Genomic DNA, 18,449 nt, shown 5'->3' with positions numbered 1-18,449 from the left:
TTATACTTAAATGATCCAGGCCAAAAAAAAATTATGTGTGTGCATGTGTTTGTGAGTAGAAAATATGTGAGTAAAAAGAGAGCACAAAAGTGGTAAAAATGTTAACAATTAGTCAATACGGATGAAGAGTCTAGAATAGATCTTTCATTGTATCCTTCTACCAACTTTTCTATAGTTTCAATTTTTTTCCTGTAATTCAAAATTTATCCAATTAGAAAAAAAATTGACCTCAAACATTGAGTCAGATAATTCATGTGTCATGTGAGCTTGGTCACATTTCCGCTGAACCATGAACCACTACGGGGGACAAGGAGGCAACCAAATTTTCCATAGAAAAATGTTTCCTAGAATAAATCTATATTCTACAACATAGCTTTAGCTTCAATGGACTCACGTGAAATATACTCCCAGTCTCTCCCCGCACCACCCCAGAGATCCTCTGTGAGGAAACGAAGGCCTGTTCATACCTTACATTTTCCTACCAGGTAAAGAATACCACCGTGGGGTGAGGATTAAACAAACGTAACAGGCTTTTTAAAAAAAAAATATTTCTGCCACAAGAACAAAGAGAGAAGGCATAATCCAACAATCCTCCAGGATACTGCAGCAAGTATATGTGCTAATACCTTTCCTGCTGCCTTCCGATCTACAAGTCCTTGGTTATTTCCATGAAAAATGGGATGACAGGTGCATATATAAGAAAAGGGAAGTGCTGCTGAGAATGAAAACAGAGCATTCATGGTGCATAAAGAGGTTTTACATTGGTTACATCTTAAACCACTGCATGTGGGACCACCACATCATGTGTTGGAATCAACACATGATTCCAACACCTGGAGAAAGCTCGGAGCTGGAAAACTCTACCCCAGAACAGCAGGTGACTGCAATCTGTCCACAGGGGAGCTGGCAAGCAGCAAGGGCAGAAGGCTAGGTCTCCTGCAGTCTACACAGAGAAGGCTTGTTCTTGTAGATGACACTTGAGCTATTAGCAGACATTGGTGTTTGTAATCGTAAGAGTTTGGAGCCCAAAACTCTATGCTTAATGGTAAAAGCCAACTGCAATATTATATAGCTTCAGAAAAACCCCTTTTTAAAATGTAAACACAGAAGACTGGTAGGGAAAAAAAAAATCTATCACATTTTGCAATGTGGCCTATTTAATTCTACATGGTAGACTCTCTTTTCCAGCTTTTGCAGAATGCCTTTCTTGGGGATTTGGAATCATCATATTATTCTGTCTGCTAGATCCATACTATTTAATCCTATGTGAAATTTTAAAGGGGATTTGAGCAGAAAGAAAGATTATAGAAAAGTGAAGTCCATAAGCTATATTGTACATTTATTCACAATTTTATAGCTGCCTTGAAAAATACCGAATGCATACAAATGCTCTCCTCTATCTTCACACCTCACCTTGTCAATCACAATAATAATTCTCTGAAACTATAAAGTGTCTTTTAAACAAGTCACAATATACATATATAGAACTGGGCCCAGTGGCTCATGCCTGTAATCCCAGTATGACCAGCCTGGACAATATAGCAAGACCCTGTCTCTACAAAAATAAAAAAAAAATTATCTGGGCACGGTAGTGCACGCTCTATAGCCCTAGCTACTCAGGAGGCTGAGGCAGGAGCAATGCTGGAGCCCAGGCATTGAAGGTTACAGAGGGCTATGATTGGGCCACTGCAGTCCAGCCTGAGCTACAGAGCAAGAACCCATCTCTGAAAAATAAAAAGTATAAAATATGTATCTAGAATCTCCAACTGTAAAATGACCACTGAAGGAAATGTTAAGGGTATTATTTCTAAAATAATGTATTAACAGTAGCAGGTACAGAAAATGCTCTTAAGAGATGGGTAGGTATATATTTAATGACTTCCTGGTCATTAAAGCAAAAGAAAGCTGTTTCAAACAAAAAAAATAAACATGACAATTAAAAATAAACATACCTGGATAAAACTGGAGACTATTCTTCTAAGCAGAGTAATCACAAGAATGAAAAAACAAATACCACATGCATTCACTATTGAACTAATCAATCAATACCCATGTGCATATATGGTAGTAAAACTCAATGGAAACCAAGCAGGTAGGGGTAGGGTACAACGTATAGTGCACACCACCTTGGAAATGGACACACTTATAACTTTGACTCAAACTGCACAAAAGCAAATCATGTAACCAAAACATTTGTACCCTCCTAATATTCCAAAATTTAAAAAAGAAAAACAAACAAAAAAAGAAACATACCCATCTTTGGTCTGATCCACCACTCCACTTAAAAGTTCCACAGTCTTTGCATTAGGCTGGCTTTCTCCAAAAATGTTCAAATACCGAGTGACAAAGTCATTGGGAGACATGAACAATTCACCATTTTTTTCAATGCTTGCATACTGTTAAAAGAAAGAGGAAATGATGTTTTATATATTTCATCCTCAAAAGTATATAATCATGGGGTCAATATGTGAAAAAGTTGAAAACATTCAAATGATAAAGTATCAGATATGATAATATACTCTTCACAATGACCATTATCTCCCATCACTTCAAAGACAAATAAAAAACACAGTGGTTCTCAACTGGGAGCCATTTTTCTCCACAGGGGACATTTGGCAATGTTTAATGACAATTTTGATAGTCATAACACGGGAGGAAGGGTGCTAATGATGCAGAAAATGTCGGGTGCTGGGACATGGCCGATTGCCGCCTCCCTGTAGTTCTGTATCTCCGGGGCCAGTGCTGTTCATGGCCAGTTAAAGGCACGCCGCTGGGGCTGGGCCCCACGGCACCCAGCTGCCGGACCCCGCCTGTCAGAATGCCCCAGGCCCTGCTGCCGTGGCCTGTTTCTGGCCACGCCGCTTGCGTGATCCTGATTGGATAATTTTTGAATCCCACTGTTTATGATTGGATGTTAAGGCTTGCTGTTGATTGGATGTTAAAGCCTGTTGCTGACTGGATGTTAAAGCCTGTTGCTGATTGGATGTTAAAGCTTGTAGTTGATTGGACGCCTCTTGAGCCCTACCAAGGGTATAAAAGCAGGGGCAGAAGGGAAGGAAGGGGGAGAACATCCAGGGAACATCAGAAGACACGGAGAGAGCTGTAACACTAGGTGTGCTGAGCCTGCTGTAGAAGAATAAAGGCTGTTCTCCGACTCTTCATGTGCCGCTCGGTTCTTTCCCCGGTCAAACGAATAAGAGCTGTAACAAGGGCTGTAACACTAGCTGTACACACTGCTGCAACACTACTGGTTCCTAGTGGGTAGAGGCCAGGGAAGCTGCTAAACATCCTACAACGCATGGATGATTCCCAACCACAGAGTTACCCAGCCCCAAAAGTGAACGGTGCTGAGGTTGAGAAACCCTGGTTTACAGAAAGTTGGAAAGAAAAACTATTAATATGTCCTCTTCTTTAGCAAAGACGCACAGCTTGTTTTTTAAGTGGAATTAATTACGAAGTCATGGAGGAAAACAACTTTATACGTTTGCCCCACTGTGGCTTTAAGGGCATCGATGACATAAGAAAGGATGACAAACAAGCTAAGCTGGAAGGCGAACTATTAACTGCGTGGTTTCCTGGGAATTTCATGGAAGCAGGCATTAAATGCTGCACTAGTTAGTGCCCTCTCCATGCTACAGCATTATCATCCAGAAATGGCCTGTAAGAATTGGGTGTGTGCAACACTTCTTCACAGCCTTCTCCCAGGCCTTGTCCTTAGTCTGATACATTCTGGCTCAGATAAGAGGGAACCTACTGATTCCTGTTCTGCAGAGCCCCCAAGGGCTGATATACTGAGAAACAATGGGGGGGACCATGTGGAGTCCTAATGAAGAAAGAACATACTGCTACAAGCACAGCCTAGATGAGTGACAAGAACCACGCTGGTAGCCACAGTGATAGGGGATACACAGCAAAGTGAGGATGGCACTTCCTCTTCCTCTGCCACCCAAGGGTAAAGACTGATTGAAATTGTTTTAAAAAGTCACGTGCTATTTCTACATTTTAATTCCAGTACAGAGTAAGCCCTTGCTGAGATATTTTGGGGGTCCCTCTTACCACCTAAATGACCTCAGATTAGTAACTAAAGCTTTCCGTGCCTCTGCTTCCTCATCTGTAAAATGGGTAGAACGTTATCAGCTTCATAAGATTGATGCTAGAAATAAATTAGATAATCACATGATATACTTGGCACAATGCCCTAGACACGATAAGTACTTTATGCACGTTCTACAGTGTTGTTTTTCTTTTTTTTTTTTCTTTTTATTTCATCATATTATGGGGGTACAGTGTTGTTTTTCAATTAACATTTTCTAGCACGGTTCAAGAGAAAGACTCAAAGATGGCCGAGTAATTCTACTGTTTTTCAGTTAGCATTTAATTCAGCTTTTGGGACATGTTCAAGAAAGAATTATATTTTGATTCTCCTGATGCAAAATAAGCCTGAAATACAAAAGAAATGTCAGTGCTAATTACAGCAATCCTATGACTCAGAGTTCTACCTCTGTTTGCTTATGATAGTGAATAATTAATGTATTTGAAAATATCATTTAACTTTTCTTCTATCAGTAAACATTTAGATTATTTCCAGTTTTTGGTATTTTTAAAATGAAGCTAAGATAGCAACTTTTGTATGTAACATTTGTCCAAATTCCTGGCAATTCTTAAAGGCTAAACTCCTGGAAGAGAAATTGTTGAGTCACAGGAGAGGAACACTCTGCTCTCCAGGAAGGATTGTACCAATTCACACTCCCACCAACAGTGTGCAAACATGCTCTTTCCCCTCCTTTGTCTATCACATTTGTTGCAAATATTTTTCCAGTTTGATATTTTTATATAATTGAGTCTTTAGATTTTTTTTCTCCTTTGCAATTTCCTCCACTACTTTTCTAAGCTTACAAAATAGTCTTTCCTCATCTCAAGATTAAATATCCACCCATGGTTTTCCTTAGCTTTTTAAAAGTAGGTTTACCTTTTACCTTTAAGTTTTAGTACATCAGTACTTTTGTGTATGTGTAGTCTAAGGCAAGGATACTCCAACTTTAATATTTTCTCACTTAATCTCTTGGTCATCCCAGGACCACAAATCAAATCATTCTCTCTCCCCTAGTCTTTGGGATGCCATGTTTATCACATACTAAATCATCGTATGGTCACCAGGGAAAGGCTTGGCAAGCCAGCTCCGTCTCAGTACAGGTTCCAATGAGCTGGTGATGGCTTCCTGGGGCCAACATGTATTCTGAGGCTGCTGAACACTCCGTGGGAGGATGCCAGGGTAGACTGACAGCTCTTGTCATCACTGCAGTAGGAAATGTTTCAGGACTAAGCCTTTTCAACTGACCTATCTACGCTTGTGGGATTATATGCATCTTAACTGCTACAACTAAAGGGAAAGCTGTGTCCAGACAGGATTTTTCTCCTGTTTTTTTCACTACTCTATCCTCAACTTCCCAGACTGGTCACTGGCACATAGTAAAACATGTTCAATAGATATTTTTCAAATGAATGAAAGGTTATAAAAACTGTATTACTTTACTCTTGGACATTTTCTTTGCCATGATCACTCTTTGGTTTTCCCCAAATGACCTATAAGATCATTGTCAAATGACATCCCTAAAAAAATTTCCATTGAAAATGCAAAATAAAACTACAACGCAATACCATGATTCACCCACAAGATAATGAAAAAGAGTTAAAAAGTGTTGGCAAAAATGTGGAGCAAATGCTCTTCTCATACACCACTGGTAGTATGAGAATAAACTGGCAAACCATTTTAGAAAAATGATGGACTGAACTTACACCTAACTACCAACACAACAATTTCAACCATAGGTGTTCCATCTCCAACAGGAATTTGTGTGGGTATATACCAAAAATTTACTAAAATGCCCACAGTAGCATTATTTGTAATAGCAAAGAAACAAAACAAAACAAAAATCCTAAAATACAAATGCAACCAACAGTGGAATACATACTATAAAAGGACTGCAGTGTATTCACAAAATGGAATAAAACACAGCATTGAGAAAAAACTAACTCCAGTGGCACACGACAACATAGATTATAAATCAAGCAAAAGAAACCAGACATAAGAATATATACCATATAATTCCATTGATATAAAGTGAAAAAACTGGCAAAACTAACATAGTTAGTTTTAACATATAGTAACCAGAAGTCAGACAATTGGTTATGCTTGGGAGGGGGTCTCAGAGGACTTCTTGGGTGCTGGTCACACGGGTGTGCTGGCTACACAGGTGTGCTCACTCTGTGAACACTCATGCAGCTCAACATTTGTGATGTGTGCACTTGATTTACACCTCAATAGTTTACATTTTTAAAAAATCACTGAAATATTTAATCAGCCTCAGTATTTCAGAGGTGATAAAGAAATCACTTCTTAAATATAAGAACATGTCTAGCTGGGTGCAGTGGCTCACGCCTGTAATCCTAGCATTCTGGAAGGCCAAGGTGGGATGATCACTCGAGGTAAGGAGCTCCAGACCAGCCTGAGCAACAGCAAGACCTCGTCTCTACTAAAAATAAAAAAAAAAATTAGCTGGGCCCAGTGACGTGTACCTATAGTCCCAGCTACTTGGGAAGCTGAGGCAGGAGGATTACCTAAGTCCAGGAGTTTGAGGTTGCAGTGAGCTATGATGACGCCATTGCATTCTACCAAGGGTGACAGAGCGAGACTCTAAATAAATACATACATATATGTCAATCTGGGCACAAAAAACACAGTTTTCTTCAATTTGCAAAACCAGCTCATCACCAAGGCTGTGGTGGTCTGCTCTATGATTTCAGTAAACATGTCAAAGGTTGTTCCTTAGATTGATGGACAGAGGCAGACCACAATAAAGATATTACTAGGGTCTTGACTAAAATAACTCTGCTGTTCCTGCAATAGTGAACAGAGGGTCCCTGTAGGAGGAATGGACCATACTTTGTAACTACATCTTTAGAATGTCATTAATCCTTCTTTGGGAATAGGTTTCACAAGTGATCTGAAGCCACCCTCCCTTACAATGTTGGGGAGTTTTATTGTGATTAATGGTATGCTTACAAAAAGAGAAGGCTTTTAAGATTCTCTGCACAACCCTGTATGTTACTACTTGTCACCACCAAGAAACCCCACCACACCTAATGAAGACAACAACCAAGCGACACACAAGGAGCCTATCACTGCAGGGCATGCACAGGGAGGGCAGGGGTCCTTCTGGCCTGCTCACCACCAGTCATTTAACACAGGTCTATAAGCTGCAAACGAGCCAAGTGAGAACCATAATCATCTAGCTGCCTGCTTTTACCCTGAATTATTTACATCCTGGGGCAGAAGGGCAATTCCCCTAACCTGTTTCCAACAACTGAGAAACCCTGTGCACACCAGGTCACTGCATCCGACCACCCAGAATTTACCATAATTAAGAATTTGAATCTGGATTGGGTATTTTATGTTACTATATATTGTATTAGGTGCACAATAGTATTGTGGCCATGTAGGAAACTATTTTATTATTTGAAGCTATATGCTAAGGTATTTAGGATGAATTATGGTGATGTCTAACTTACATTGAAATAAATCAGTAAAAAAAAATATATGTGTATAAACTAATGACAAATACTGCTTTAAATTAGCTGGTGGTTATGTGGATGTTCAGTGTACTAATCTATTCTGTATGTTTGAAAATTGTCACAATAAACAGTTAAAAATATAATTAGGAATCATAAACGGTCAATAAATACACTGATACTTATCAAAAATGAAAATTTAAAGATACAATTTTTCAAATAACCAGTTGGCAGGAAGGTTTTTCATTGCTGCTGTATTTCATAAGAATAATCTGAGTTGATATAATATATGGGACATGTACACTCAATACACCCACCCAAAATATATATTGATACAACCTTTATGAAAGCCTGTCTGCAAGAAAGAATCGAAAACCTTAATATGTTGTCAATCCACTCTTTAACCCAATGATGCCACTTCTAAAAATTTATCCTAAGAAAATAATGCTAACTATGTGCAAAAATGTAGGTACAAGGGTATTCATCACAGTGTTGTTATGACAGCAAAGCACAGGAGACAGCCAAACATGCAATAATAGAGTGGCTAGATAAATTACGGTAAAACAGCCATACATGGGAATATCATGCAGCATTAAAAATATTGTAGAAACACATTCAATTACAGGAAAAGGTATTCATAACACACGAGGTGAGGGGAAAAACCGGATACAAAACAGTACTTTTTTCTGTTAAGGAAAAAAATTATATACATATACAGAGAAAGAGAGGGAGAGAGGGACAGAGACAGAATTATCCACATATCTATTTATTTATGCCGGGATCACAAGTTACTTTTCTTTTTCTATGTGACTTTTAAATTTCCATCAATGACTATAAAGTAATTTGTTTAAAGAAAAAAGTTTTTCAAGAAAGGAATTAGCAATTTTCCCAAGTTTGCCTACAAAAAAGTTAAAAGTGTGCTTTTACTGTCAGAATAATTCTAAAGTCCAAGTGCAATTCACTGTTACCCTATAATATGTCCTATATCTCTTGTCCAGCCCCCTTCCCCAGCTTTGCCATCTTCCATGTCTTCCACCACAGAAATGTAGTTACTTCAGACTCCAGTCTTCAAAACCATAACCTCACTTCCTTTCCTCCCTCTAGAGCTACTGGCTCCACTCTGCACCCAGGGTATACCCTTGCCGGCCATATTACATTTACTCCCTGCTCTCTTTCATCCACTATACAAGATCACTCATCAAATATTCCTTCAAAATGTCTCCGACCTGCCCATTCTCCATTCTTCCTGCTGCCACAACCCTAAGGCTGCCTAACTGGTGGCCGTGTTGCACCAGTCGAATCTCAAACCTGTCCTCCCCATCACTGGATTACTCAGAAAGCCTTCAATGGCTTCCTCCTCTGTAGTGGAATGCCAAACTCCCAACGACCTTTCCAATTTTGTCACTCACACCCTGAGATACTTAGCAGACTTCATGGCACACAGTTGTATTTCAATAAACTTCTGAAGAATGAGCAAGAGTCCTTCACCGGGAGAGGCTGTCCTCTCCCAGACCCATCTTCCCTCAGCTGTGGTCCTCTCCTCTCACACTTGTCCCCGAAACTCCTCAAGTCCTCTTTCCACAGAGCCTTCCCTGACTACTCCCCACAATGGAGGCTCCGTCCTCCCATTTCCTGTGGCATCTGCTTTAACCACACATGCGGACCCTTGAGTATGTGACACATTCTTTTTTTACCTGCTGCACTCCTGTAAATCTGGACTCTACAGAAAACCGGAACTCCTTCAAGACATGGTCACTGTTCGTATTCCTGCACTTCCCACTCACCGTAGTCTCAGGGTGTTTTATTTAAACTGTAAGCACTCAATATACATCTGTTTAAATTAACATGAAAGAACACCAAAAGCATTAGGCAGACAAAAAAATGCATGTCAACATTTAGGTTACAAATAAAACTGACTCCCCAGACTTCAACTTCCACATCCAGATAAAATGTTACCTGCCACTGATCACAAGAACATCCTACATAACTAACCCCAAGCTCCTTAGCCTGGCATGTTTTATAACAAGTCCTGCCCTAGGCCAGCCCAAGTTATTAGACATTCCTTCCACACACCTGGCACTCTCACAGCTCTTTGCTTTGAACATGCTGCTTTCTTTGCCTGGAAAGGTCTTCCTTTGCCCACAAACCTTCCTCTACCTTCTCCATCTGGTAAGCACCTCCTCATCTTCGAGCACGGCTCAAATATCACCACCTCCCTCTAATGTAATGTCCCTCTGTAGGAAGACGTGACTAGCCCAGATCAACTTCCTGATAATTAATGCTGTGTAATGGCCATCAACCATATCTTGGCTTTTTGGTTTTTTTACACTTATACAGTGAGATATTTAAAAACAGGGGCCACAATTTATGTTTCATTACCTGCCCCACACCTAATACGGGTACCTAACATATGGTAGGTACCTTCAAAAAAGACAAACAGGGAAACTGATTCTAACTCTTCTTGAAAACATAAACTAAGGCCGGGTGTGGTGTCTCACGCCTGTAATCCTAGCACTCTGGGAGGCCAAGGCGGGAGGATCGTTTGAGCTTAGGAGTTTGAGACTAGCCTGAACAAGAGTGAGACCCTGTCTCTGCTAAAAATAGAAAGAAATTATCTGCACAACGAAATATATATAGAAAAAAATAGCCAGGCATGGTGGTGCATGCCTGTACTCCCAGCTACTCGGGAGGCTGAGGCAGGAGGATCACTTGAGCCCAGGAGTTTGAGGTTGCTGTGAGCTAGGCTGACGCCACAGCACTCTAGCCTGGGCAACAGAGTGAGGCTCTGTCTCAAAAAAAAAAAAAAAAAGCAAAAAACCCCACATAAACTAAAAAGCCAGAATGGGGCTCATTTTAGCCCTCCAGGAGCCCTCTTTCCCATCTGGCTCAGGTCCACCGGCTCTCTCTGATCTCCAGAGCTGCAAGGCCCCTGCTACCGGCATGTCTGGTATGGAGGGCACAGTGAAGCTCCTCTCCACCTCCCAAGCTAGAGAAGTTCTGTCCCTCTTCCTAGTTTGGTACAGAGAAGGTTGGGATACTTCACATGGATTTTTTATCAGGAGAAAACCAAGTCAGAAAAAAGTCACAGAAAATCAGCAAAGCAGGCAGGTTTACAGCATGCTTACTGCTGAACCATGCATAACTAAAAAGCCCAGCCTGGCACAGCCCCCTGGCGCCTCAGTTCCCATTCTTCCCATGACTGCAACGCCGTCTGCCCCAGACGACAACCCTGAGATCCTGGCGTGCTGAGCCTAGGTGGATTTGTGCTGGTACCACACTACTCAGGTCTGATGAGGTCACCAGAACCTTTGCCAGACCCACAATCCCTTCCACAAACTGCTGATGGCTATTTGCTTCAGGCAAACCCCACACGCACAGCATCTCCTCATCCTCCGAGTCACAGGGAACTCTTGCAGAAAAGCCACAGAGTCCCAGCCATCCTAAAAGAGCATTTCCCTATCTGGTCCTAGAGATTCTAGCTTTCAGACCCACTTATACAGAAACCCCATAGGTGGCTCTCCAGAACTCTGCCTGGAATTCCCACCCTTCCTGAGTCTACCTGACCACTCAAACTTGTCCCCAGTATAGACCTGCCCGCTCTTGAGAGTTGATGTAGCAGTTGGCAAAGATATGTTGTTCCAAACAGCAGCCTAGCCTCACAGCTGCCACGTGGCCTGAAAGGGTGGATATATCCTTTAAACAGAGTCTTATCAATGGATCTCACCAACAGACCAGTGAGTATCAAAGATGCACCATCTAGAACTAGAGAACATTATGTTAAGTGAAATAAGCCAAGCACAGAAGAACAAATCTCACATGTTCTCACTCGCATATGGGGAGCTAAATATTAAAAACAATTGATATCATGGAGACAGAGCATAGAATGATGGTTACCAGAGGCTGGGAAGGGGCGCAGGAGGAGGGGATAAAGTGGGGATGGTTAATGGGTACAAAAATAAATTAACAGGTGGATAGAATAAACAGTATTTGAGAGCACAACAAAGTGACTATAATCAACAATAAGTTAGGGTATACTTTAAAGTAACTAAAAAAGTGGAATTGGAAGGTTCCTAACACAAAGTAATGATAACTGGCTGAGGTGATAGATACCCAATTACCCTTATTTGATTAATTCACATTGTACACCTGTATCAAAACATCACATGTACCCTATAAAGACATACAACTGTTATGCACCCATAATAATTAAAAATAAAAAATTAACCAGCCTAAACAAGAGCAAGCCCTTTCTACAAAAAATAGAAAAATCAGTCAGGTGTGCTGGCACATGCCTATAGTCCCAGCTACTCAGCAGGCTGAGGCAGGAGGATCGCTTGAGCCCAGGAATTTGAGATTGCAGTGAGCTATGATGATGCCACTGCACTCTAGCCTAGGCGACAGAGTAAAACCTTGTCTCAAAAAAAAAAAAAATTTAATTAATTAAAACTAAAAGATGTATCATCTATTGAGACACCCTCTAAGTTGCTACCATTTCCTGTTAGAAGGATACCTGCAGCTCTTGTATCTTCAGAAAACAGAAGTAACAGGTCCTAGATTCAAAGAATGATGATGATGACTTTACCAGCTCAAGTTAATAAACTTTTATCCACTTCTCTAGGCTCTTTGGCAACCCACTCAGGTGCTTTTCTGCAAGTGGTCTTTCAGTATTATATCATTAGAGTTTTATAATATCAACAGACTTTAAATACACACAGTAAGAATTTCTGTGGGTCTCTCATACACATCTCATCCCAACATGCACAGCAAGACAAATGCTTTCTCGTTGCTGGATTTTCATCATTCAGAATCTTTTTCCACCCTAGAAATTCTACACTATATTGTGCCTTCTGGGCTAAAAACAAATTTATAAATAATCCTGCATTTTTAAGTATAATCCAAAACTCCTTACAAATTTAACCTTTTTTCCCTTCCCTGAAAACTCCCCCTATTTTTAATCATTTAATCTCCTGTACTTAAATTATTTAATTTCAAGCACTTACCAAATCAACATCTAATGCATATCAGGTGCTGGACACACTTTCACATAAGTTATCTCTCATAACTTTTTGTAGAGAGAACAGTATAATAAACCTAATATTCCACTTTCCAATTTCAAAAATTATCATCATACTTCCTACTCTTTTTCCCCTCCCCACCTAAACTGGGTTATTTAAAAGCAAATCTCGGCGCGGTGGCTCACGCCTGTAATCCTAGCTCTCTGGGAGGCCGAGGCGGGCAGATTGCTCAAGGTCAGGAGTTCAAAACCAGCCTGAGCAAGAGCGAGACCCCATCTCTACTATAAATAGAAAGAAATTAATTGGCCAACTGATATGTATATAAAAAATTAGCCGGGCATGGTGGCGCATGCCTGTAGTCCCAGCTACTCGGGAGGCTGAGACAGAAGGATCGCTCGAGCCCAGGAGTTTGAGGTTGCTGTGAGCTAGGCTGACGCCACGGCACTCACTCTAGCCTGGACAACAAAGTGAGACTCTGTCTCAAAAAAAAAAAAAAAAAATTAAAAAAAAAAATAAATAAAAGCAAATCTCAGACAGGATAACCTCACCTGTAAATGCTTCAGTGTGTGTCACTAAAACATAGACTCTTTATGTTTCCCATAGTCAGAATACTATAGGAGTTCAGGCTAAAAAATCAATTAATAATAATTCCTTAATATCAAACACCCTGTCAGTGTTCAAATTCCATGATGTCTCAACTTTTTTTTAATAGTAATACATTTTGATGAGTGAATTGAGGCTCACAGAATTAATTGTTTTCTAGAAAAAAAGACACTCCAGGTGTCAGGTCTCTGGTGGTGTGGGCCACACTTGCTAGTCCTCAGATGCCTACATCAGCAGGAGTCACCCTGCCATCCCCACCAAAGACACAGCAGGTCTCAGGAGTAGGTCAGTGTGGGGAATTCAGAGCAGGGGTAGGCTCAGGGGGTAGACTTGAAGGTCACCCTGGGCATGAGATGGGTATGGGAAGGACTTTCTGGGCCAGGGACCTGGACTGGGGAAGGGTTCAGCTTGGGGAGAAGGCAGAGTGAGCAAAAAGAAAAAAAAAATTCTCATTTGATGCTTTCATCCTCTTCTTATACAGCACAGCTGCCTTTTCATAATATTTAGAAAAAGTCCACGTACTTTTTATTATCTTTACAAAAGTGGCCTTTTCTGAGTACTTTAATTTCATGTGAGTAACATAAAGGTGCTTCAGTGTTTGGGACCTGAAGTGGACTTTTATTCTATCGTTCACTGCCCAATATCACAAAATAGGTGGACGCATAAGAAACCAAGGGAATAAACTTGTATAGTGTCTGTCATGCTCTAGTATCTGCTATTATTCACACTGAGGCCACCTCACGGTGCACCGCGTCGTAATAAAATGATGAAGATGATGATAACAACTACAGTGGGCTGCCTCTACCCAGGAGAGACAAGGCTAGTCCCCTCTGGATGAATAGAGGATTACTAAGATATTTACAAAGAGCTTTAAACTTCTTAGGAGAAAAAGCATTATCATCAAACTGTGCAGGTCAATCCTAAAAAGGTAAATGGATTGCAAGACTAAATCCTCCAGCAACTGCTTTATTCACATACCTGACAGCATGTGAGATAAAATAAATTAAAAGATAAGCCATGTTGTCATCACTAACAGTTGCTGACAAATTTCCCATACATTTTTAAAAACAGATATAATTGTAAAGGATCTCCTTCATAAGTCTTAACCCTTTGCACTTGCTTGCTTTCTTCTCATCATCCACTCGACATTATCCACACTAGACATCCAAGTGCAAAGGGTTAAGACACTTTGGGGGATTTTAAAAAAATATAACAATGAAATAAAGAGCTGTTTGGAAATAATCTTTAAAAGTTATAGAACACAAATCAAACGAGAAACAAAATAGATTCCTTTATACTGACCTTTAAAAATATTGTTCTAAGATCAGCTGGATCTGCTCTCTTGGTTAAAACCACCTATAAATAAACATAAAAATGTTTATATTATTAGAACAAAGCTGAGAAATCAAACTAGCAGACTGAAAGAAAATAAACCCCAGGTTAGAAATTAGTACATTTCATTTTCGTACTTAAAGCATCACATTGCCGCAGTGTACAAAAACGTCTCCCCAGATTTTAAATTAGACTCCTTATGTAGCTTCTAGAATGATAAAATTCTGTGCAAGAAACCAGTAGTTAAAGCTCTTAATATCTAGCATTGAATGTACGTCATTTTTTAAAAAGAAGAAGAAAGCGAAGTTGAAACAGGTTTGTAAACACCTGGCATTTTTTAACTGCACTCCAGGGTAACCTGTGCTCTTTCACAAGCAAATATTAAATATTAAGAAACATCTTGTTTGTTAACTATTCAAGAGAACATATTTCTTAAAGAATTCAGTGAACTAGGCAAATCATATTAATAAACAGAAGGGAATTACTTCCCACGGTTCCACTATGAACGGGCATATACACCCAACTACCACGGCATGCCAAGGAACTTCTTCTCTCCCCAGCTTTAAATTTAATAAATCAGAAGTCTTCAAAGGTGTGACTATTATTCTCCACATTCTAGAAATACAAGGGGCTGTGGTTACCTTCCAAGAGCAAAATTTGACAGATTAGCTCAGAATAGGTGTTGTGCTTAATTCTCCAGGCCACAAAGTCCAAAAACATCAGTGGGGAAAAAAGCAAGACAAACTTGAACAGAGCTGACCCAGGCCAACACAAAAGAGCCCTTATGTGGAACCAAACAGTGGGCTTATTCAGCGACCCATCACCCAACCCTGCTGGCAAAAACCATCATGAGACTGAAATCTCCCCAAGCACAGCGTCACCCCATGATACAGCCAAGGAGGGGTTCCTGGAAACACCCCAACACTGGAGCCATGTCGCTATCCACAGGGAGATTTATGCAAATTGTTCTAAATTCCTTCTGCGTGTTTGCAAAGGCTCTTCTGAGATCTCTCGACAATGGGTTCTCTGTCTCTAAATATGGAACTGCCTCAGCTCCTAGGCCCTCCACTGTCAGGAATAATTTTATTAACTAATAAGCATGGGGACGGGAGAGGTAGTCATTCTGAAACCAGTTGGTCAGTCACCTTGTTTCCCAAAGCAACACTGATAACTCTTTTCATTCCAGCTAAGTATGTATATATAACCACCAAAGCTATTTTTATTCATAAGAATTCATGATCTTTTTAAAAATCCTGAATTAGTATTTTTTGCTGTTCAATAAAGGAGGGAGAAATAGATTGCTAAGCAAACTAACACTAATGGCACTGCTGACATAAGGGTTTCAGGACAGGATCCCCTCCTTTCAGGTCTCTATTCTGAGAAAGGCAGGCTAAGGACAAACCTACTAGAGAAGATGGGACAGAATAAAAGACCCCTCATCCTTCACCTTAAGAGCAGGGAAATCTCCTCCAAGGCAAGAGTCCCACATCCCATCCCCCTCCTGTGACAGTGCAGAAGTCACATTGTTTTTAAAAAGCATATAGTGCTCCAAGTTCTTAGTCAGTTTTCCTTTTAAATGTAAAAGAAAATATCCACAAAATGGACTATTCTTGCCATGTGAATACCACATCCTCTAAAACCTAATTAATCCTCTATGCCTCGCACTTCATAAGGCCTTCCCTGGGCAGCTTCAGAGCGATCGTCCCCCGCCCTGAATCCCACTGCATATTTCCGCTTATGGGTCCCGAAATGTACATTCACTGTCCCCATTAGGACTACACTTCAGCAAAACAAAACAAAACGGGAGTTCATTTGTAACTCTCTCAGGGTCTTGAGCACAAGAGAACACAAACTGGAACAAATCCATGGTGACCCAACACATATAAATCATGTCACCTAACATGTGGATAGAACACTGTGTAGTTTTCAAAGCATGATTACTGTCTCATTGGATTCTCACAGCAAATCTGAGAGTCAGATGGGATGGGTATTATTGCCCCAATTTTATAGATAAGGAAACAAGGCTCAGAAAGGGCCAATTATTTCCCCCAAAAGTCAGATGCAGTGCCAATCTGTGCTTACATTTCTAAGTGTTTTCTGAGCTGAGATCATATCCCAAATCTCCCATCTCCTCCTCTGGTGGTCCTTCCCACTGAGACCCTTCACAGGCAGCTTCAGAGTGACCACACAGTCATGCCTCGCTTAACTACAGGGACACACTCTGAGAAACATGTCATCAGGGGATTTCATCGTTGTGCAACCATCATGGAGTGTACTTATACAAGCTTAGATGGGACAGCCTATTGCTCCTAGGCTACAAACCTGTACAGCGTGTTACTGTACTGAATACGGTAGGCAACTGAAACACAATGGCAAGTATCTGTGTATCTAATCATAGAAAAGGTACAGTAAAAATATGGATTTAAAAGATTTTAATAAAAGATATACCTGTATAGGGCAGCTCCAATACAATTTTATTGGGCTACCATCATACATATGGTCCTTTGTTGATTAGAATGTACTAACATGGTGCATGAATATATAGTACATGCCTAGTAAGACTCTCCCAGTGTCTCCTAACACCAGTTTGAGGTATTGTCCAGTGTCATGATTAAGAACATGGCCTTAGTGTCAGACCATTCTCAAGTGGGGGGCAGGCCTGACCTCTAAACTCACTGCCTATGTGACCTGGAGGCCCTGACTTCTCAGCCTCTTTTTCCTCATCTATAAAACAGGAAGTCCTAGATAGTTGGAAGGGTAATAGGAGGTAATTATATAAAGTGCTTAGCACCAAAAAGGTTAGTGCTCAAAAACTGGTATCTATTACTATTTGTATTATTTATCCAAAGATGTTTATATTCTACAATGCCTATTCTTAAAAAAAAAAAAAAAAAAAAAAACCTAAATGATGAGTAAGCTGGCTCATAACTTAAAGGGGAAAAATTAGAAGGAGAGAGGGGAAGGGAATTCATGGGTCTTCAAAAACACTCAACATACGACTAAATAAACAGTCTGCCATTTCTAACATATCATCTCCTTTACGCCCCATGTTATGCTACTTCTTGAAAACAGACCCAAAGTTGCACGTACAGCAAATGGTTAATGACCACTATGGAATTTCCCTGACGCTCACTAAAATCTGTATTAGGTCCTAGGTACATTCTATTTAAGCATAGATAACTAGGGTTCAATAGGAGATGGATTCAGAAAAATTGCTACCAGCCTCTTGGGCCTCATCTCTGTACCAATTCCATCTACTCCCCACCAGTCAAATGCCGTATGGCATCTGGAATTTCCATTTCCACCCCTATCTCCCATTCTCATCCTCTTGTTTAGGTGTCATATGCACCAAAAACACACTTACACAACTTCACTGACGACATGACGTTACAGTGAGAAGTACCAGTGTTCTGAAGGTGTATTTAGATGGATTTCACCTGGTGGCAAAACCAATATCCAGGAAGTTGTAAGAGCTGGAAAAAGGGAGCCACAGAAATGCAGCCGCCCTTTTAAAGTCAATTCAGAACAGCTGTTCAGTACCCGCACTTTGTATCACATAAGCCTGGAATTATTAGACTTAGCTCATTCTTGGGCTTCAGAAGATTCATCAATCTTTAGATTGTTTCCAGAAGATTTAGATTGATTTTCACTATTACATATATTTTTTCCTCATAGCAATAGAATGTAAATATTTATAGGTACTGTTCTTATAATCTAATTGCCTGATTTCTTTATCATTTTCTTCTGAGTTTGCATTTGTAAGAATAGACTCCAACATTAAAACAAAAATTTTATATCAAGAGTTTTAAATAAAGTAACTATTTTTCAAACATAGAAAACCACTTTTTAAGAAGGCCAGGCACGGTGGCTCACACCTGTAATCCTAGCACTCTAGGAGGCTGAGGAGGGTGGATCGCTCAAGGTTAGGAG

At 40.3% G+C, this 18,449-nt stretch overlaps 1 protein-coding gene across 3 annotated transcripts in view; it reads right to left on the bottom strand.

Annotated features, from left to right (window-relative positions):
- The window catches only part of SLC25A13 (solute carrier family 25 member 13), a 166,112-nt gene that overhangs the window by 127,919 nt on the left and 19,744 nt on the right, over positions 1-18,449 (bottom strand). For all 3 annotated transcript variants that reach the window (XM_012757119.2, XM_012757122.2, XM_076006430.1), the window contains exons 2-3: positions 14,490-14,543; positions 2,254-2,396 (exon numbers count right to left, since the gene is read on the bottom strand). In XM_012757119.2, the coding sequence (XP_012612573.1) occupies positions 2,254-2,396; positions 14,490-14,543 (197 nt within the window). The remainder of the gene's footprint in view (positions 1-2,253; positions 2,397-14,489; positions 14,544-18,449) is intronic.

The sequence above is a fragment of the Microcebus murinus genome, chromosome 9, assembly GCF_040939455.1.
Source record: "Microcebus murinus isolate Inina chromosome 9, M.murinus_Inina_mat1.0, whole genome shotgun sequence".
Lineage (NCBI taxonomy): Eukaryota > Metazoa > Chordata > Mammalia > Primates > Cheirogaleidae > Microcebus > Microcebus murinus.
This window is presented reverse-complemented; position numbering and strand designations above follow the sequence as displayed.